The sequence below is a fragment of the Homalodisca vitripennis genome, unplaced genomic scaffold (assembly GCF_021130785.1).
Source record: "Homalodisca vitripennis isolate AUS2020 unplaced genomic scaffold, UT_GWSS_2.1 ScUCBcl_6356;HRSCAF=13532, whole genome shotgun sequence".
Lineage (NCBI taxonomy): Eukaryota > Metazoa > Arthropoda > Insecta > Hemiptera > Cicadellidae > Homalodisca > Homalodisca vitripennis.
The window spans coordinates 13,229-35,223 of record NW_025782470.1 but is presented as its reverse complement, the minus strand read 5'-3'; the positions used below and the strand labels follow the sequence as shown (position 1 = coordinate 35,223).

General features: G+C 32.0%; 1 protein-coding gene and 1 long non-coding RNA gene across 2 annotated transcripts; one reads left to right on the top strand and one right to left on the bottom strand.

The window, feature by feature from the left end:
- Positions 1–810: 810 nt before the first annotated feature.
- On the bottom strand, positions 811–7,056 carry LOC124373768. Its single transcript, XR_006923471.1, has 3 exons — positions 6,967–7,056; positions 2,419–2,624; positions 811–945 (listed from the first exon to the last, which is right to left on the bottom strand). It is a non-coding gene; the product is annotated as an uncharacterized LOC124373768 (long non-coding RNA).
- An 8,034-nt stretch (positions 7,057–15,090) lies between these two features.
- On the top strand, positions 15,091–21,298 carry LOC124373769 (A-kinase anchor protein 14-like). The gene is made up of 3 exons (XM_046832110.1): positions 15,091–15,386; positions 17,235–17,342; positions 21,145–21,298. The coding sequence occupies exons 1-3, from the start codon at positions 15,150–15,152 to the stop codon at positions 21,265–21,267; spliced, it is 468 nt and encodes a 155-aa protein (XP_046688066.1). The 5' UTR covers positions 15,091–15,149; the 3' UTR covers positions 21,268–21,298.
- Positions 21,299–21,995: the final 697 nt, after the last annotated feature.

Genomic DNA, 21,995 nt, shown 5'->3' with positions numbered 1-21,995 from the left:
CCGCAAAGGAGCTCCTCCTGCGCGGGTTACTGCTCAAAAAATTTGCTTCTCTGCGCAGGTTTCCTTGCGAGTGGTATATCTTTAGATTGGTATCACTAAGAAATGTTCAAAAGGTGTATTGCTCTTGAAATCTTGTAAATTAATGAATTGTTCTCTTCATTCCTATGAATAAAATTTTAAATGTTCATAATGATGATGAAATGCACAGTAAAACCAGTTTTTATCAAATTAAGCTAACTGTTACATACTTTTTTTTAAGAACACGTTAACAAACTTAACTATTGCTGAAGCCAAGTCACAGATAGCAGCCTACAATGGGAGAATTTGACTGCTGATCCCTCTGCAATCATTCCTTACCATCCCCTGCTCCCATCAAGGTCCCTATAACTAACTAACTAACTAACTGCATACATCTTTTTATGACTGTCTTCTTTTCCTACTAATTAATTTAATTCCATCAATCTCACTCACAAACTAACTGAATGAAAGCTAAATTTTGTTCTGATAACCACTTACCTGTCCTTATCATAACTGTGTTAATAAATATTTTGTAATAGTATGTATCAAGACGACCTATGCAGGAGTCAGTGTGCATATGTTGGCCCATTTCCTCCGACATGACTTTTATTATCAAACTAATAAAAATGCACTGTAATAAATTTTACATTTTCTTTTCTGTTTATAATTGGGTCTAAATTTTGTAAATAAAATTAATTATTTTAATCACCCATTTTGATTACACGCTGTACAGCAAAATAATTTTGTATAAGCTCCGAGAGCGAAACTGTTACAACTAGTCGTTACCTGTAAGAGCCGGAACTTGACAGTGTCACCAGCCAGGATGTGAGTGTCCGGCGGGTCCAAGAGCAGGTTGGCCACCACGGTAAGCACCACTTCTATCTTGGGCACCTTGTTATATTCTGGATGAGGTAACTGAACGGATACCTGAAATCATTATCTGAGTATTCCTCTCTTTCTCTCACATAGAATAACTAACAGCAAAGCTAGATAGTGTGCTTGAAGTGAAGTGGTCAAAGAAACCCAACTTAAATTGTAGAAGAATCCAAGACCCTATTTTGTGACATTCAGCTGTTTATACACTGCTGCATGTCAGACAAAATTTCAACATTCATAAAAGAGGAGAACCTCAATCATTTGAATATTTATAGGCATAAAAAACTAAATACTATGTTTTTCAATTATTTTTAACAAAACACTTGACTGGTTAATTAATCACCCTTACGACTTGATAAATGAATATCTAGAAGACAACACCTGTATTGATTTTTAAATATAATTTATTTATTCCAATTAAGTGGAGCATTCTTTTTAACTGATTTGTGTTTAGTTTAGTTAACGTTTTAAGTAATGTAATGCTTAGCTACTAAATTACTTAGTAGCATATTTATAGCTTTTAATTTATTGATAATGCATATTTCTTTTAAAAGATCAATAGCAATATTCTTGATTCATACATATATGATAGGATAGGGCAAAGTTGTACAATTTTTTTTATGTTTATGAAGCACTATCTAACACCTATATTTTTTGAAAAAAATAAACAATAAAAATAATTTATTATTATTCTGTAAAATATTCTAAAATAAATATAATACGTTGTATATGTGTCGATTTCGGAGAGGTATAATAATAGTTCTATGAAAAGCTTACAAATGGCTGAAAAAACGTGCCAGTAAGTCATAAGTCATAAGTCATATATTTGGCCATTAAATACATATTTGTACAATAGGCTACGTCCATACAGATACATACAAATAAAAGCAATTAACATATACAGTTAAAACTACCTACAGACTAACTTTGGAAGACTAGACTAGATATATCACTTTTAAAGAACTCGTCAATTTTGTAAAAAGGATTGTTCAACAGGCAATCGTATAAAATATTTCTAAAACTATTGAAGCTACTATAATGAGCAGAAATGTGCAGTCTATTAAATAACCTTATGCTAACAATTTCATAAGATAATTTAGTTTTACTTAACCTAGCAAAAAGGTACATGAATTTGGTGAGAATTCCTAGTAGCATAAGAGTGAACATGCTCATTGAGGACATAATTATTAACATTATTTTTTGCAAAAAGTAGACAAGATAAAAATGTATAGATTTATAACAGTTAGTATTTTACTGCAAATAAAGAAGGGTCTACAGTGCTCAAGACAATGGGCGTTGTTGAGAATTCGATAAGTACAGAAGCAGGACTCCATCGGTTTGCGGGTTAAAAGAGAATCGGCCTTTCCTTTAACAAAAAAAGTTTGATCTACTACCCTTTTCCCTCCAATAAAATATTATGGTAAGATGAATTCAAGTCCCCATTCCTTGAGAAAAACAGAACACGTACATTATGAAACAGACTACCTCAATGGTTTTTACATAAATTATCTGGCCTCAACTTACTTTAGCAGCTCCAGTTTTAACTCCTTCAATCAACACTTTGTGGCCTCTTAGTCCAAGAGAATCAAACTTGGCAACAGTTGTTGGAGTTTCATATGGTGAGTCAATGAATGTGATGAACCGGAGCACCTGGTTGGCAGACTGAGACTGCGCCAAGTTTTCAATGCTCCACTGAAACTCAACACCTTCCAGCGTTGTGAACTTGTTTCCTAAAATGACACAAAACAAATTATAGGCCCATCATACTGATATGTTGCTATGATCCTACTTCTTTCCAACATCACACTGATGTATAAAAAGTCATCTGATCTGATAAAAAACCTATTCACCGAAGAAATATCTTTTTGATGCTACTATCAAAACACCAAAATAGAAAATAAGTTACCTCCTTAAATGCTATTACCATCAACTATTATAACTAGAAAAAGTGTTCACCAAATAATAGGATTTCCACTGTACATGTATGTGTTGAATGTCTGAAGAACTTTACATAATTTGTATTTAGTTTTGAAATATTATAATGAGCATATCAATGTCTCCACAGCTTCCTAAATAACGATTCTTCGATAATTCTGATATCTTACGGGGTCTGTATAATAAGTAACCGGACTGACTTCAGGAAATTTTTTATTGGCAAAATATGTACAATTTTTCTTTAGAAATCTTCAAAGTAGTCCCCATTGGAGTCGATAACACGCTGATACCGTATTTTCCAATCCCTGAACGCTCCCTGGAAGTCGGCAACCTCGATGTTGTCTAGAGCCCTCGTCGTTGCACGTTGAACGTTTTCCAGAGTCCCGAACCGCGTCCCCTTAAGGTGTCTCTTGATCTTGGGGAACAGAAAGAAGTCCGGTGGTGCCATATCCGGGCTGTAAGGAGGCTGTGGCAACGTTGCCCTCGACTGTTTTGCCAACTGTTCGGTGACGAGCAGGCAGGTGTGCGACGGTGCATTGTCGTGATGGACAATCCACGAATCGGCAATCTCCGAACGGACTCGGTGAACCCGGGCGGTTAGTCGACGGAGCACCTCTCTGTAGTACTGGCCGTTTACAGTTTGACCGGGTGGCACAAAACTCTTTGTGAACAATGCCTTTCACGTCAAAGAAAGCAATGAGCTTCACCTTCAAGCAAGCAAGAAAGCAAGAAGTCGACTTCACCTTCAATTTGCTCATGCGCGCTTTTTTCAGTCGTGGTGACGCCGGTGTGTGCCACTCCGAACTCTGCCGCTTCGTCTCAGGATCGTATTCTAAAACCCACGTCTTGTCTCCTGTAATTAACGTGGTTGAAAAAACTCTGGTTCGGTTTGCAGTCGATCAAGGATTTCCGAAGCGACAGCAACACGACGCTTCTTTTGCTCATCAGTCAGGTATTTGGGTACCAGCTTCGCGCAGATCTTCCTCATGCCCAGATCGTTCTTAATAATGTTTTGAACGGTCATCTTATCAATTCCGACCTCATCTGCGATAGCCCGAATGCTCAGACGACGATCACTGTTCAACACATCACGCACTTTTTGCACATTTGTGTCTGTGTGACTCGTTGATGGAGGGACTGACGCGCTGTTTGTCATGGACGTCATCACGGCCCTCCCGGAAATTTTTGTACCACTGAAACACCTGAGTTCTGGACAGAGCATCCTCACCGTAAGCCTCTTGAATCATTTGAAGAGTTTCCGTGGCCGTTTTCTTGAGTTTGACACAAAATTTAATGTTAAAACGTTGCTTGATCGTACTCTCCATTTTCACTCCGACGGGGTAACTGAACATGCACTCCGCTCTCGCTCGATACTAACTCTCCAAGCGCTTGGAGGCAACTGCTGCAGCCCGGTTCCCTTTCACTAGACCCCCCACCACCACTACAGCACCAGATACTGGTTAGCAGGTGCTTTGACGGAGCGGGGCGGAGGAGTCCGGTTACTTATTATACAGACCCTCTATAAAGGATACAACTAGACAGAATTAATTAACAATCTAAGTATCATAATGACAAGATCTAGAAACGTAAAACCACAAACCTTGTGTTATAATTGTGTATCAACTCAGTAAAAATGAATGTCTATTATTCTGTACAAGGTGCAGTACAGATTAGTTGTTGAATTTACATAACATGGAACTCAAGATAAAGTAAGTTAGTTGGATATCGTTGGTTTCTTTAGTCGGAGAACATATCACTATATGTCAAAATGCCACAGTACATTACTGACTGCACAAGGGCAAAGTATGCACACCTCCTTTGGCCATAAGAGAGAGAGAGAGGGTACCTGCTCCTCCCTCTCATTCATCCCTGTAATTTCTCCTTGCTCCTTCAGGAGTATGCCACATTGTTTTTAAGCCTTCTAGATCTTGACAATGAGGAAGCTTTTGAATACATTACCTCTCCAGTGGTGAAAAAGCTATTATTGGACGCTTTTCAGTACATTAGCTTCAGTACCTATTATCTCTATTATTGTATGTTTATTATTAGTTTTTTTTTTTTTTTTTTTTTTTTTTTTTTTTTAATTTTGTTTATTAAAAGTTATAAACTAAATAAAAACTGTTTTTCCACAGCTAAATTCTTTAACAAAGAAATTTTGTACTGAAAAAAAAAAAAAAATTTAACAAATTATGATCCTCATAGAGTTAAAGCAATATATAATATAAAACTACTTGTAGCCGGTAATAACTCTTTTGCAATTTTATTTTCTGTTAAACTATTTCTAAATCTTTGTACACCATATGATATTTTAATACTACTTGTAATAACAATTATGTAAATATGTAGCCTATTTTTTGGAGTCACCTGAAAATAAAACCTTTGATTTCAAAAAGACTCACCCCGATGAGTCAGGGTTAATATTCAATGTTCATAAATACCTGAGTATTTTAGAATTTAATTTTAAATCGCGTATCGGAGGAGTAAATGTTTAAATCTTGAGAAATGAGTTGTTTTAACACTAGTAGGTCATTAACAATTAACAGAAATTAGAATGGGGAATTCAAACTTACATTGAATGATTAGGAAATAGAATCAAATAAGTCTAACCCATCTAACCTCAAAAGTTCATAAAATAATCTTTACAAGTCAATGATTTGCAAACATTGATATATTATGAAAGTTGGAGAAATCCGGGCATTCATGCCATAGGTCTACAATAGGTTTAAGAAACCGGCTATAATGAAAAAATCCTTGAATTTGACTCTAAAGGAACAACGTTAAACTTGAGACATTTTATGCTCCTCTATTAATCTTAGAATTATGGGAGGTTCTTGATAGGGTCCTGAAACTGGAGATCCCATCTGGAAAGGGTTATCGCCAGAGGGAAATGGACTTTAATACAATACAGACATGTGATAGGTGGGTCTTGAGGACTTAAGCCAAGGCTTTTATTTTTATAATCGTATGGGAAAAAGACAATTAGCATTTTCACAGATGGCCAGGCAGCAATGAAGGCAGACTCTTGTGTGCTGCACTCCAAACTCGTCTGGGATTGCTATCAATTCATTTTTTCCCTTACCAGAATCAACAATGTGACTGTTTGTTGGGTTCCTAGTTATGAGGGGATCTCTGGGAGTGAAAGAGGTGGTGCCCTGGTCAACTTGGGCTCAGCATTCAATATGATGGGACCACAACCATTCTGTGGCATTTCTAGGTGTGAATCCTTTGGGGCTGTCTCGAAATGAATTCACACTGAACATAAGAGAAGTTGGAGAATGCATCCGGGTGTGAGAATAAGCTGAACGGATGCTTTCCCCTAGGGTGGCATGTGACCTTCTCTCACTAAGTAGATAGGTGTCTTCTCAAGTTATGGATCTGATTACGTGACATGGTCATCTGAGGAAGCATCTTCAAAGATTCGGTCCTTAGAATGTGTGACAAGCAGGTCGAAACTGCTGAGCACCTGCTCTTTGACTGTCCTGTAATAGCAAGAAATCGGCACGCAATCTTTGGTAGTTTGGACCAGGGTGGCGAATTTCTCCCAGAAGGACCTGATTGTTTTCGGCGGTTTGTAGAAGTGCTGAATGGTCGGCATCATGGTGTGCTTCCAGAATGCAGAAAAGGCTCTTGAGAGTTTAGGTTTGTAGGTTATGTATGTATACAAACAATAAAATTGTTTTCTATTAAGATGTTATCTTAATGGAGGAAAACACCATTAAAACACACTTTAAGACCTAAGAAAAACAGTACTGGTGCAAAAAGTTGTTACACCCAAAAGTTGTACACCAGACGTATTTTTTTTACATTTTTTAATTTAAAAGGATAAATATTGTTGCTAATTTTAATTTAAGTAATTAAACTACTGAGTTTCAATCCTTGTTGGTCTAACACTTAAGCAAAACAGCAAAAGATTTTGTATGAAGCTCATAAACTAAAAAATACCTCATTTTTAGTATTTAAATAACCATTGGGTAAACACCCAATTTATATTTACCTGGCCCACATCACTAACAGACTATAACTAATTTAAAATTATTTCCAACTACCCCAAGATTCTTCAACTATGTGTTAATGTGTATAATGTACACGCATGTGTTTGTGTTTTGACACAGGAAAACAACAACAAAATGATCTTACCTTGGTTATCGTCAGCACGGACCTCAAAACATTTCCGGAGCTTCTTCCATAAATAGTTCTCTTGTGGTTGTCACCATATTTAAGGATGTTATAACATCAAACTATCACGTCACATCTCAGAACAAAACCTGTTCTGACCTCTTCGGCCAGTACAATCACTGTATTCCTTATTGGCTCTTTTGTAATAGCAGACACAACTGCTTTGATGGAACAATGGTGAACGTCATCAACTTCAATTGGTATAACTTGTACGATGTCAGGCCGAGAGGATGTCCTGAAAAAAGTTATTATATATGTAAAATGTGATGCATGTAAGGAAAAAAACAAAAACGGTGCTAACTAATATTGATAAAATAACATTTTTATTTAGCAGACTACCTGAATATCTGCACAGGAAGAAATGAAAGCTATCTGACTGCAGCCAATATGACGAATAACTAACTTATATCATCTATATTAAGTGTAAACACTTTTTACGATATTAAAAACAGTATTTTACTTTTTTATAAGTGACTTGAAAAAGTTTATTCAATATAACATTAACTTTAGAAAACTTAATGAAATTGCTTTAAAAGATTATCTAACTTGTTTTTATTGGTTTCAAGATGTTGGTGCAAAAAACCCCATTATGTGGACAACCATATTCACAAACCCAGCAACTGGTGCTACTACTCAGACAGTAGCAAGCTCATGGAGGCTTGAAACAAAGTTTAAAAAGTGGCATAACAACCGACCTGCTTGCAGATCATCTCTGTGATTATTTGCACAGAAGAGAGATATGGTTTTCTGGAGAGATGCTTTCAACCACTTCTTAAAAGTGGTTAATCATTGCTACTCAAAAATAAATGTATAAATAATTCTACAACTTTCCTATTTTATTTTCTAATTGTTGGTTATGTTCATATTATTTTGTCCTTATTTATGAGTGCTTCCTATTTCATCTACAAATTGTTTGTTTTATTATAGTTCCTTTATTATTTATGAGACTGTCACTATGTACATTAAACAAATTATTTTAATTTCAAACATAATTGTTATTATGACCATAATATGTTGATATTGATTCATAGTCTTGCATTCGATATACAAATGTTATGCATCGATGATTATACTAATCGATATAAAAAGCCAGATCCACTTATTATACTCTGCCTCTCTCTTTTGGTAATTTATCAAAATGTTAAAGAATATTGTTAAAATATGTTCACAGTAATATTTACATACAATGGTAACATTCTTTGCTGCAGTATAATAAACACCCACCTCAATAGAATCATCAATATTCATGATCAACTACCGAAACCAAATAATCTTATGGATATTTTAAACTACATTATAGTTCAGTTGTTTTACATCTAAAAACTTAATCTTATAATAGTTATGTGTATTAGACCTATTTATAATCAGTGTAACTTTCCTGTAATCAGTAATTTTCCTTTTTACTACAGTGTTACTTTTTATTATCTTGAAGGATAAACATGTCTAAAAGGTAGTGACACAAATAACTCATGTACATCGTCACTGTAATTGCGGCTATTACTCAAACACCATACAAATAGTTTACTTAGTTTGAATTAATTTGGAACAATATTGTTAATCAATAATAGATTAAAAAGTGCTGGCAATAGCTAATTCTAAAAAACCATAATTATGTTATAATGCTATTGTATTCAGTAGTTTAGGTATTTCTAATCGATAAATTGGTACTCATCGATTCGATTTTGGTAATGGCCGCTTCTTCTTCAAATGAGGGGTAGGGTACGATAAGCGGACCCGGTTTTTTTATATCGAAATAGGAAAACGATATTACTTAATCATAACCATCGATATAATCAATCGATACCGATTAATTATTTTTAACTATTAGGTTAAATAGTCTATATCAACAGCTGTAAACACATTAAAATAATACATGAAGGTAATATTTCAATTTTACATAAGTAATTTTTATTATTCAAAATGGCAGTCAATTTTAGAAAACTACACGACATTGCTTTGAAAATGATAAGACATAAATAAAATATATTGTTTTTGTGGCTTCAACATGTTGGACTCGTGCCGAAAACCCCATTATGTGAAATTTGTGGGAAAGAAACAACTGTGTAACTGTGAGAGGAGCAAATATGTTCTTCTTCAGTTTTCCTAATTTTTGTTATAATAATTTGTTTAATCACTATAAATATTAAATTCATATTTTAATTTAAAACATATGATTGTTATTGTGGACTATAGATACTTTTATATCGATTGATTGTCTAGGATTTGAGATGCGAATATTAGATATCGATGACTACATTCTTCGATATAAAAAACCGGGTCCGCTTATCGTACTCTACCCCAAATGAGCAACCTATTGTCATGTACTTAATCCTCAAAGGCCTTATGCACATCCTGGGAGTATACCAAGAGATCAGCTTTACAGTTTAATCAGTTCTAGACTACAAATCACAGAAAACAACTGATCAAATCCTCGTAAGGGAAATTCATCACCCTTGTCCAGCCTACCAGAGATGCCATAGTGCTACATTGCAAGATAATCAAAGAACAGGTATTCAGCAGATTCCTCCTGCCCATCACACAATCTACAGAGCGGATCCTCCTGAAGAATGCGACTCTGAAGATGCTTGCTCAGGTGACCAAGTCCCATAATTAAACCCACAACCTGAGAAGAGAGTAATCAATCTATCTATGTAGAGAAGATCAGACACTTCCTAAGAGGAAGTGACAGCAGGATTAATCTATCTTCCTCAAACCCAGATTCAGTCTTCATCGTCTCTCATGTTCAGTGTGAATCCACTTCAAGACAGCCCCAAAGGACTGACATAGGCCTATTACTATTGCTTACTTTAGGCCTACAGCAACATTATTTTCAAGAAATAGGGCATTATCAAATATCAACAAATTTATTGGGTAGAGTATATAGTCATAATCACAATCACATTTGAAATTTGGCAAACAATATTACTTAATTAATCATAACCATTGATATAATCAATCGATGCTGATTAATTATTTTGAACAATTAACTTAAATAATCTATATCAACAGCTGTAAACACTTTCAAATAATACACGTAAGGTAATAGTTCAATTTTACATAAGTATCATTTGATTATTAAAAATGGCAGTCAATTTTAGAAAACTACACGAGATTGCTTTGAAAGATGATAAGATCATGTTTTACGTGGCTTCAACATGTTGGACTCATACCGAAAAACCCATTATGTGAAATTTGCAGGAAAGAAACAACTGTAACTGTGAGATGAGCAAATATGGTCATCTTCAGTTTTCCTAATTTTGATTATAATAATATTTGTTTCATCATTGTAAATATTAAATTCATATTTTAATTTAAAACATATGATTGTTATTGAGGACTAAAGAACTTTTATATCGATTGACAGTCTAGGATTTGAGATGCGAATATTAGGTATCGATGATTACATTCTTCGATATAAAAAGAAGTCCGCTTATCGTACCCTACCCAGGAAAACTCATAAATAATAACAAAATGATAACATAACAAACATTTACAATAGAAAATACTATATATGTGTACCTACTTGCGTTTTCTCCTTGCTAGCAATGATTAATAGCTTTTGATTAAAAGAAGTTGTTGAAAGCATCCTCTCTAGAAAACCGTACTATTCTGTACAAATACCAACATAGATGATCTGAAAGCAGGTCAGCTGACATGCCACTTTTTAAACTTCATTTCACGGTCCTCCACATGCTTTCAACTGTGTTTTGTCTATAAAAGGCAATACGTCCATTATATGAAAGTGTTTAAAGTTGATACAAGTTAGTTATTGTTAAAAAATCAGTAACGGTTGGTTGTATCGATAGTTATGATTAAGTAATATGTTCCATTAATATCACTATAAAAACCGGGTCCGCTTATTGTACTCTACCCAATTTATTTGACGTTTTTTAAGCTTTGTATGAGACGTGTGACATCTTTTAAGTTTGCCTAAGGTTATAGATGTTGCTTGTTATTTTACTCTTCTGTTTACTGATCTTAGCAGATTTGTATATTTATATACTGTATTTCAACACCACCTACATAGTTAAACAGGTCATTGTGGGCAGTATTTATTTACTTTTATTTATTCCATTCTACAATGTTGAATGATTAGCCTAAATTTAGGACGTAAATCACATAACAAATTATCTAAACATATACAATACATTTACAGTTAAAATATTTTTATTAATTTTCCATACGATAAGCTGTTTTTAAAGGTACAATTCCAGTAGAAGGTAAGTATTTACATAATTTTCCACCAACTTAAATTTGAATTTCTAATGTAGACAACCGGCACGTTTATACATAACCTAGTACCCACCATTTATAACAACCATTTTCAGATACTTCCAATGTGAAGTTGGTTGAGAATCGTTGAAAAAGAGGAAGTAACACTCGAGGTACATTTAGTTTAGCTGGAGTGTGATCGATGAAATACAAAAGATTACAATAAAATACGATACTATCTTATAATTACACCACCATCGCGCCATTTTCCTAATCAAAACGCACTGCTAGTGCGCAAACCTAACCCTAACCCAAACAAACATCGAAAACGAATAATCCAATCCAGTAGGCTATGGATGGGCTATTACGAAGAAGTTCATATTATTCAAACGTTTCAAACAGAAAATGGACAAACACTTCAGTGTTGCCACCACCGTTAAGAAGAAGCTGTTACTACCCTTGAACTTTCTGAATATTACCCAAACGTATTTAGAATATTCACTTTTCAACACATCGATTTCTGTTTATCAAAAAAAATTAGAAATTCCTTAACAGGTCCCTTACCTATATACAAGTACATTATATAAAAGTCAACAACTTGAATGTTTATATTATATATAAATAAAATTAAAATAATGAAACAAAATAGTCAACTTTCAACAAAACACCACAACTCTTTTAGTAATATAAACTATACATCAGCGATACAAATGAAACGGAAAACAGTGCTGGCATGTACCATAATGGTCCATCAAACTTTATGCAGGAATTTTTTCTGACCTTTAGCATAGCCTAATCCAGTTTTAAGAAAGCATAGAAAATGTCATAGTTGAAGGTACGTCTGCTGCTTTAGATTAGGGAACCACGTGCTCGGCAGAAAATTGAGCACTTGATCGTGATTTAAAGAATAAATTTGTTTTTCATAATTAGGAATTACAAGCACAACTAATAAATATGCACTTTTTATTCTAAGTTAGACAAATTAATTAGGTACTTTTAATGGTTTAATATAAGTACTTCAAAAAACAAAAAGCTTATTTAGAAAACTTACAGATACATCTTAACTTGCTGATTAATATAATATTATCAACAAACGATAGTAACAATTTGACAGGTATGTAATCGATTAAGTATAGCTCAATGTAAGATGTTAAAATAAGTAAATAGATAGTGTGGAAACATAATAAATTCAAATTAAAAACGTTATAGTACAATCTCCAGTTTTAAGATGTTTTGAGTCTTGATTTCCTTAATAGATTTTTTCGATATTTGTTCGCTTTAAACACTAAAGAATAACAGTTTGGGTATACATACTAAAAATATATATTACAAACTTTCAACAGGTACTTTGGAAATTCCTTTTCCTTATAATTGACGTTTTTTTTCTAAATACAATTTGTTATCAATAGCCACAGCTTAATATGTTTGAGACAGTTTATGTTGAAGACTGTGAAAGCATGTCCTGAAGAAAGAAACCATGGAGTATGTTGAAAATTGCCTGAGAACGAACTCTCATTCTATCAAAAGTAATGTATTCTCAAATCAGGCTGCCCTGAGAAAATGTACCAACGTAATCTAAAACGTCAAAGATGACAAAAAACAGACATGGTGGTAGGATTAACAGTAAAAAACAGTAACTCAGGACAGTAAAAAATTCAAGTGTTATGCTGTTTCATCTTGCCAATTACGAATTCTACATAATGGGATAACTCTAATAACATATAACCACTCTGTAAATCAGGTATTCATAATTCCATGAGATTAGGGGGCAGGCAAAATATTCGAAAAGATAATGTACATCTACTCATAGAGTCTAATGATTTCTTATTGGAAGATGTATGCAGTGCCGTACTCAGCTTGTGCGGGCCCCGGAAAAAATACTTCATTGCGGGCATCGTCATGACCCGCCACTGCGCCCCGTCACATCACTTCACCCTCCTCCCACAATGATATCCCATTGACAACATTTTATATTTTTTTTACTGATAGTAAGATTTAATATATGTTGCTACAAAGTTATATGGAAAATCGTATTAATCGGACCATTTTAAGCATTTAAAAAAAATTAATTTAGTTAATTCTAACATGTATTAGCATATTATATTAGCATATTAGTTCTCCAATTTAAATGTTTTTTTTTAGATATTTATGATAGTAAAAAAAATCTTTAAGTGACGTGCTTTTTAATTTTAGTTTTATTCTCAATTGAATATAGTTCGTCTTGAATCGACATTCCAGTTATGATTCATCAAGTCGGACTGGACGCAAGTATTTGTTATTAATCGCTTGAGCTATTATTGGCTTTTCCGCTACTATGCACGACATAAATAAACACGATCGAGATTTTTAAATCAAAAGTAACATTAATATTTTAAAAGTAACAGTCAGTTTCCTCATTCGACGATACAGTCACTTCAAATACATGGCGGAGCCCCCTAAAAGCCCAAACCCCGGTAAAATCATCCGAAAAAATCGGTCTGAGTATAGGTATGGATGTATGGATAGCAAGCTTACTCATCCTTAAGCCTAAAAAAAATTTATGTCTTGTGTTTGATGTGAACCCAATTTAAAATAGCTCAAAGCCACGCCTATTGAAAATTCCATAGAACAATTATTGGGATCCTGTCATGATTGACGCTTATCCCTAGATTGCCAATAGCAGTCTTGTCATTTCACACAATCCTCTTTTGGCATAAATTCAATAAATAGTAGTGTTTCTGATCCTACCAAGAGAATAAATTACCCAATAATAATTCCATGCAAATTTGAAGTTAATTAATATTAGTCCAGACTATAAAAGCTATCTGACTATCGGTAAAAATATTCATTGCTTTGCCTCTGCACTCCAGATGAAGAGTCTCACTTAGTCCACAATTGCAGTTATCTCTACTTGGCAAACTGAAAAAAAACCTATTGGAACCATCAGCAATCTAAATGTCCTGTTCAAAGCAACTCCAACAGCGTGCAAATTTTTATGTTAGAACTATCAATACACCATTCAAACTCCATTTGTGGAAGGGGTTTATTTCTATCAAACCTAGCCTCTCATAGAGGTCACTAGCTTGAAGGGTTTGTAAAAGGAGACTTTGAGTTACATAAGTAGATATCATTTACTAGACATTGTCTCTAGGGCGTCACCATGCTTATTTGCATATTCGTATCTGCATATTTTACAGTACTGACTTATTGCAGCCAGAGACTAGTGTACTTCCACAACTTCAACTCAAAAGTTTTATTGTAATTGGAAATAAAAATTGAACCAACGCTAAAACTCGTTTGCAGAAGTAATCAATTTTTTTATATTTTGTTGTAAATATTTGATATTTATCAGTATGTATTATAGACTATTATTGTACAGTAGTATGAAAAAAATTCATTATTAATATTCCTTTAAAATGTTTTTATTTTTATCTGAATAAGAAATATTAAAGACTTAAAATAACAACTACAGCTGGTATCTCTTTTTATTCAACATTTACTTTTATCTTATTTAAAATTACCTACATAACCTCATATGATATTACTCGTATTACTTGAAAAGCAATAAACAAAAGTTAAGCAGATAGTAATGGAGCCAAAATCTGAAAGTAAATTCAAGTATATTATTCCTACCCAAATAGAAACTCCAAAAAGTTTGATAAAAGGATCTGTTGTAAATCAGAGCAAACTGAAACAGGAACAAAAACATGAAAAAGCGAGTAAAGAAGAGATTATGTTTGAAAGTTTATTTTCTGCTTCAAATTTAGAACCAGAGGAGAGCCAATCTGTTTTAAAGTTTGCTAATGAATTAGTGGAAAACATTCTAGTTGAATCATTTAAGCAGTTGGAGAGAAAAGCCTCTTTAACAGCAAAAGAGATTAAGTTTGTTTTCACTGAAGAAATTGTTACCAAAGACCAAGTCAACTGAAGTAAAACACCCATCCATATTTGAGATGGCCTCAGGCTTCATTGATGACATTCTAAATGAATCTAATAAAAGAGTTGATAATTACAGAATGATTGGCATTGAAAGATTCCAAAGGTACAAATATCCAGAAGAGTTTTCTATCGCGGATGGTTTAGAGCTCATTGTAAGGTGTATTAACAAGTGGTCATTCAATCCTAATTGGTATTTCAAGATAAACTATACTGGTATATTGGTTACAGAATCATATTCACATTTCTATACGGTTTGTATGAGTGATTCCATTTTAATTGCAATTGTTACTATCTTATTCTATTCTTGAAGCAATTTTTGTATGAGTGTGGTCCTTTTTCTAAGGTTATTTATTAAGAATTATAATCACAGAGATTATAAAAATTTGTGTATTTTAAGATTTAAACCTTATTCTTATTCTAAAGAACAATCTCCACTGAGAAAACATGCTGTGTGTGGAGAAGAGTATTCATAGAACGAACAGTACATTTTCGTCTTATTTATATAAATTATAATATAAAAGGTTTCATCATATTTAAATACATAATTAGCTCAAGCAAACTTTTGGGGTATTCTACCTATAATTATGTTTTTGCTTATAAATACTATGCAGAATAATTATTCTTATTCTGTAATCTGTCACACACTTAGTGATGATGATCGTAAAAAGCATGCCTTAACCACAAAGACATTTAAATTTACTTTTTGAAATTGAAGATAGAATACAACCTTAAGAGTATATATTTAATCTAAACACATACAATGTTTTATAGTTTCTGGATATTTTGAGAGTGAAAATGTTAACTAGATACATTATTTCTTTGATTCTCATATATAAAAAATGTGTTGATAAAGTGTAAGCTCCAGTGATTTTGATTGGTGTAGGTCACAATAAAAAACCAATGTAAATATTTGTTAGTAAACAAATTATTATAGCTGTAGAAAATAAAGAGAGTGATTTGGTACTGATGAGGTTAATTGTTACACTAAAATAAAGGGAAGAATGATGAATACAATATCTTGTTAACACATAAAATGATCTTGATAGAAAAAAAAAATTGTGTCAGAACAGTATTTATAGCAAGAACTAAGATAATCTGGTATGACTTAACAAACAAAATCGAAAATGTTTAATTACTGCACGTTTTAAAGTAATTGTAGAAGCTTTCGTCTTATTAGAATTCGTTAAGTAATGTTTTATTGTATAATTATAATTATTGTAACCACTTTGAATTCAGTTATGGATCTGATGATTTTTCATTGGAAACATAGGGCCTCGCAGAAATAAAAATGTTATTGGAGTTTTAGTTTTTAAATTAATTAAATTTTTAAAGTAATTTTATCCTCTATATATGGAAAACAAATGGTACAGTTAAAATGTCACAATTTTACATGAATGGTTTGGAAATAATTTTTAATTTCTACTGAACAACATTAAATAGGTATGTATATATGAAATATCAGTTATATTTCACACCCCATTTTGGGAAGAGGTGGTAATTTTAAAATGTATAAAACAACAACTAATTTCATTAAAATCCTTGAACGTATTTAAAAAATATATATTTATCAAAAACCAAGAGTTGGATTGAAAAATTAATTTTAATATGGCCCTCAAATTAAAACTGAATTATCAAGAACTGTAAGAAACTAAAAATCTTGGATCATAATAAATTGACAATCACGATGGACCAAACAGATGTCTTTGGTGTGTGATGTACAATAGGATCTTTCCCCATGTTCACAGCCTCAAGCAGCTGGATTCATATCTGCTCCTGGATGTTAAAATAATGCTGATAAAGACTTGCACTGCCTCACTTCAACTACTGTGACATAGTCATTAATGACATGACTATGGAGTTTTCTTTAAAACTTCAGCAAGTTCACAACTTTCGCATTAGATTCATTTTCAGTCGTAGACGTGATGATCACTCAATGCCCTACTTCAAACCATTATCTATCTTAAAATTAAAATTTCAATGAGACTATCATTCACTTACTCTGTTGCACATTCTTCTAAATACCTACAAATTTACTCTAAAGGATGAAGTTTTGGTTATTTTTAGATATGAAACTTAAATGCTCAACATGTATGTTTCAGCTTAAATGGAGTGTCCCCACTCCATCTTATCCCATAGCTCAAGTAACAGCTGATATTCACTTTACAATTGAGATCACTCCTATGAAACCTCCACCAGTTTTAATTGAGGTAAGTCAACTGAAGGAAAATATATAATATTATATAGTAGAGCGCCTGTGGTTTTGACCGTGGATTACTATTACAGTGAATGAATTTATATGATCGATGTGGTATTTTCTGTTTTAAACTATAAATTACAATTAATTTTTTACTGTATAGGTTTGCTTTAAATAGTATTTTTCAAAATGTATATGGTAAATTTAACTTGAATAGATATAGAGAAACATCTATTAAGGACCCTACTGTATATGAAGGGCCATAGGGCCCTTGAAAATGTAGCAAAACGAGGAAGGGAGAGCAAAATAGCAGGTGCAAAGTAGCGCAGTATTTCGTCTAATTTAATTTAATTAATTAATTAAAATAAATGATACGGACTCTGTTGCTTATATACTTGTGTAACAATTCTTATATATTTATAGCAAAACTGTTTTCAAAACGATTTTTCTATTAAAATATATCAAAAATCTTGTATTGCTTTATTTTTGTACTGTAGTTTTTAATTTGATTCAAAACTAAAATTTATTATTGGATTATTAATGAAATAACAGATAGGTCGATTATTAAAAACCAAGTTAAGTTAAAAAAATATAATAATTATAGATAAAATACAATAAATAAATAAATAATTTTAACTATTAGTTTTTTTGACAATGGATAAACTAACGACCAGCATCATGACCGATGAGCATAGCTGTGTTATATGTAAACACCTGGATTAATCTTGTGAAACAAATTCAAGTTATGGTGAAATAATAAAAAATAGTAGAGAAGTAACCTCCTTAAGAGCTGCTTCAAGCAGATGACAGGATGGATTGGTAACTCACAAACAGAATTTATTTATGAAATAGATTTAAAAAACTTACTTGTAAAACTTTGTTACTGGTAGAGATATGTTGATAAGAAATACATTGAATATAAAAAGAGGTATGTGAATTTTATTTATTTTCACCCCAAATAAAAGCTCCGAAGTAGCTTGAATTTACCTAACTTCAGCTGGGAAAAAACTATTTCATTTGTAGGTAAGAAGCTTAATTTATCTGCAAGACATGAAAGAACTATAGTATAAAATGGACCCTACGGAGTTCAAACTTTTACGGAAGGATACTTCACATCTAGACGTTCGGATATTAATTTTTTTCTAGCATTGCAAGTGATCAGACTATTGAGCAACTCTTGATGAAAGGAATTTGTATCAAGGGAGGTCCTTCTAAATGTGATGCCACTGAAAGTATAGTATATAAATGAATCTGGAGAGTTATCTATAGCCAGATATTATTAAAAACAAAGAAAATTATGTTATACATCTTTCAATAAAAGTCGACACACTGATTTGACAAATGCTAGAACAGAAAAGGATAATACCGACATAAAAATATTGGTGGACTTCTTCAAACAAAACAACTCTTTTTCTAATAGGTATCATATTATGTCTATTGCTTTCTGAATTACTGGAGATTGTTATACTACTTCTGCGTTTTTAAAACTTAAGTTTGCCAGATATTTTGAAAAAACTAAATGATTTACACAACTCAGCAGAAGTATTTAAAAATATCAGTGAAGAGCTTCAACAAAAACTAAAGATTTGGATAGGCTCAGATTTAATTCTTTCATCAAAGCAACTGCTAAAAATACAAATGTTCTTTTGTCATCAATGTCTCCTACCTCTGATGCAGCATTTGAACACTTAAAAAGAGTATACCTGAAAATTCATATATGGTTAGGAAGTGACGTAGTTAATGAACATTGGAGATAAAAGTATTTCAATAACACGTACATCCCAATAACAATGAATTAATTACCTGACCCAGATAATTTCTTGCAAATGTTATTGTAAAAAGGTTTGTGGAATTGCATGTGGATGCCGAATAAGTGACTTTTACTGTAGTGTAGCCTGTTTATAATGTAACGAAAATAGGTGCTCCAATACTTCATCTATTATAAAAATAAATAAAGCCAAAAAATGTATTTGATTTTTTCAAAGATGTAAAATTTTATATAAACAAATAATTTATTAATAATTTTATATTATCATTTACCTTTATTTGATTATTTTGATTAAATATATATATTTACAGAGCTCGTGTTATTTAAAATTAAACTAGCCGAGAAATTTCATTGTTCATTGCAGCTGCTGCTCCACTCTTTTCTCCATGTTTTACTAACTGTCCAAGATCCCTTATTGCCCCTGTCCCTTAGTTATAGTTATAATTATCTTTAGTTCCTCTATATCCATTTAGGTATAACTCCACATATAAATAAGAAAAATGTTATTTAAAACAAAACTATATGGTCAAGAACTATATTTTCATTATTATCTGTTTAAAAATTAAAAAATCAAATGCACAAAAAATTTGATAAAAAATGTATATTTATAGCTTAAAAACGAAATCCCACATTAACCATATAATATCATTCACTGTAATCGTAATCCGAGGTTTTAATGTTTCAAATGCTCCAGGCACTGCACTAATAGTGTACAATATTACTAAGTTAATTGTATTTTATGTAAGAGAAGTAGTTGTTAGAACTTCAAAGGTGCAAGGACAATAACCAGAATTTATTATAGCTATGAACCACCTTTATTGACAGCTATATTTTCTCATATTTTTGATTGATATTTTATTGTTGAAATACTAAAAACTTATACTTTACAAAAAAACTAAAAAGCATTCAAATGGGTATTAAGTATATCTTTTAAATTAGATATTTCCCATAACGCTAAGATGAAAAAAGAGGGCATAACAGTGCTTGATGTTTAAAATTTATTTTATGGAGAAAACCTAAAGGTCATTTCACTACAGCCTTAAGGTTCAATTCCTGCTCAGTCTTCTACACCTCAAATGATACACCTTGTTCTTTTCATTCCATTTTCTCGCATTTTAAGAATGTCCCATAACAAGATTTCAAAATAAAATTCCATGAATAAAAAGAGTAAAAAGTGATGAACCTAGCATTGTATAGACAATTACATAAAATGATTTATGTTTTTATTTGTCAACTGCATTGTAACCTATAACACCTGTTTACTGGCTTTATGCCAAGTCAAAGAACACTTGTTTGTACCAAAATAAGTTAAAGGCTAGCAATCATACTCAGAGGAATGTTTAGCTTTTCAAGAATCTAATTAAGTTACTGTACCATCTTAAATTTGAAATCCAGTAACAGCCTGAACTGAATAACCAAGTTCCATATTAAGTTAAATGTTTATAAGTTAATAATATTTATCGTAACAGAATTTCTATTATCATTACACTTCATCATACATGTTAACATCATCAAAAACTTAAATATAAAATAATCTAGTACAGGAGCACAATGTGGAGAAAATAGTTCATGATTACTTTTCCCAAGTAATCCCAGTAAGAATATTTTTTCAGATTCAGCCAGTTTTCAAAATGTGTAAATACTTTTAATTGTTTTTTATAATGTTTATATAGTTACTTAGTTGGTAAGTTTGTACTATGAGGATACGCACATTTTTTATTACAAATTCGGACAGTCTAAAAATGTTTCATTCATAATTTGTGATTTAAGGATTAAAATCAACAAACTTATAAAATTGTGTTATGATTGTTCTGCAATACAGTCTAAAAGATTAATTTTTAATATGAATCTGTTTTCATTATTTCATAATCATAATCTGTAGTCAGAACCCATCCATGTTGAACAAACAAATTGCAATTTCTAAAAACTTATTCTAATTTTTTTGTAAATTTTAATTTATTTACATAGTTGAAAATCATAAATTTATTTGTAATGCATTATATGAGTTTTTGTTTTTCTCATTTATTTTTACAATGAACTATTCCAGATGTGGTACAGATTGGAGACTGATCGGTCACAACACAATGCTTTCACTAAAAGTTTTAAGGAGTCCCAACTTCAAACTCTAATCAGGCGCAAGCTCAACGCTTTTCAATCTTTCACTTTTTAATGTTTTGATAAATAAAGTTCTTTACCAATAATTTTAACTCAATTTTAGTTTTAAAATTTGAATAGTATTTTGAGGGGTCCAGACAACTGATATTTTCCTGTAGTGGTCAGAGAGTAAGCACCCATTTTGTTCCTTAAAAAGGTTCTTGACCCATTTCTTTGTTGATTACAATCTTTCAGAAGTACATTTCAGTAATTATTCTAAGTTATTAAAATAATATTTAAATAACTTTAAATCGTTTACTAAAATAGTAATTGAAATATTGAAAATTTGGAGGGCGTCTTTGGACCTCCTCACTGGCTACGTCCTTGAGACTATTTAATTCATAACTAAGAGCAAACAGATCCCAGACATAAATTATGAGTATATTAACATAACTAATTCATAAAACTAAAAATGTTTCTATTTTAGAATGGCATTTTTTCTTGATGTAATCCACTTTACAATTTATTAATTGTTAATGTGTAACTACTATGAACATTTAATGTAGACTGTAGTTAAGCTACATTAATCAAGGTTCATTTCCATTCTATTTGTTAAATGCCTGCTGTCTAAACAAAACAATATCTTTTGAAACCCATGCAAGAATTTAAAATTACACAATTAAATATATTAATTTTCAAGAAAGTCTGAAAATGTTGATTGATTGAAAATTGGGTTAAGGAGAAGGAAAACAAAATTATTGGGTAACATGATGTTTTAATTTATATATTTTATATTCTTTGCTA

Coding starts and splice junctions, on each gene's coding strand:
- LOC124373769 (XM_046832110.1), top strand. CDS start 15,150: ATGGCCTCAGGCTTCATTGATGACATTCTAAATGAATCTAATAAAAGA. Junction 15,387..17,234: donor CATATTCACATTTCTATACG/GTTTGTATGAGT, acceptor TGTATGTTTCAG/CTTAAATGGAGTGTCCCCAC. Junction 17,343..21,144: donor CTCCACCAGTTTTAATTGAG/GTAAGTCAACTG, acceptor GAACTATTCCAG/ATGTGGTACAGATTGGAGAC.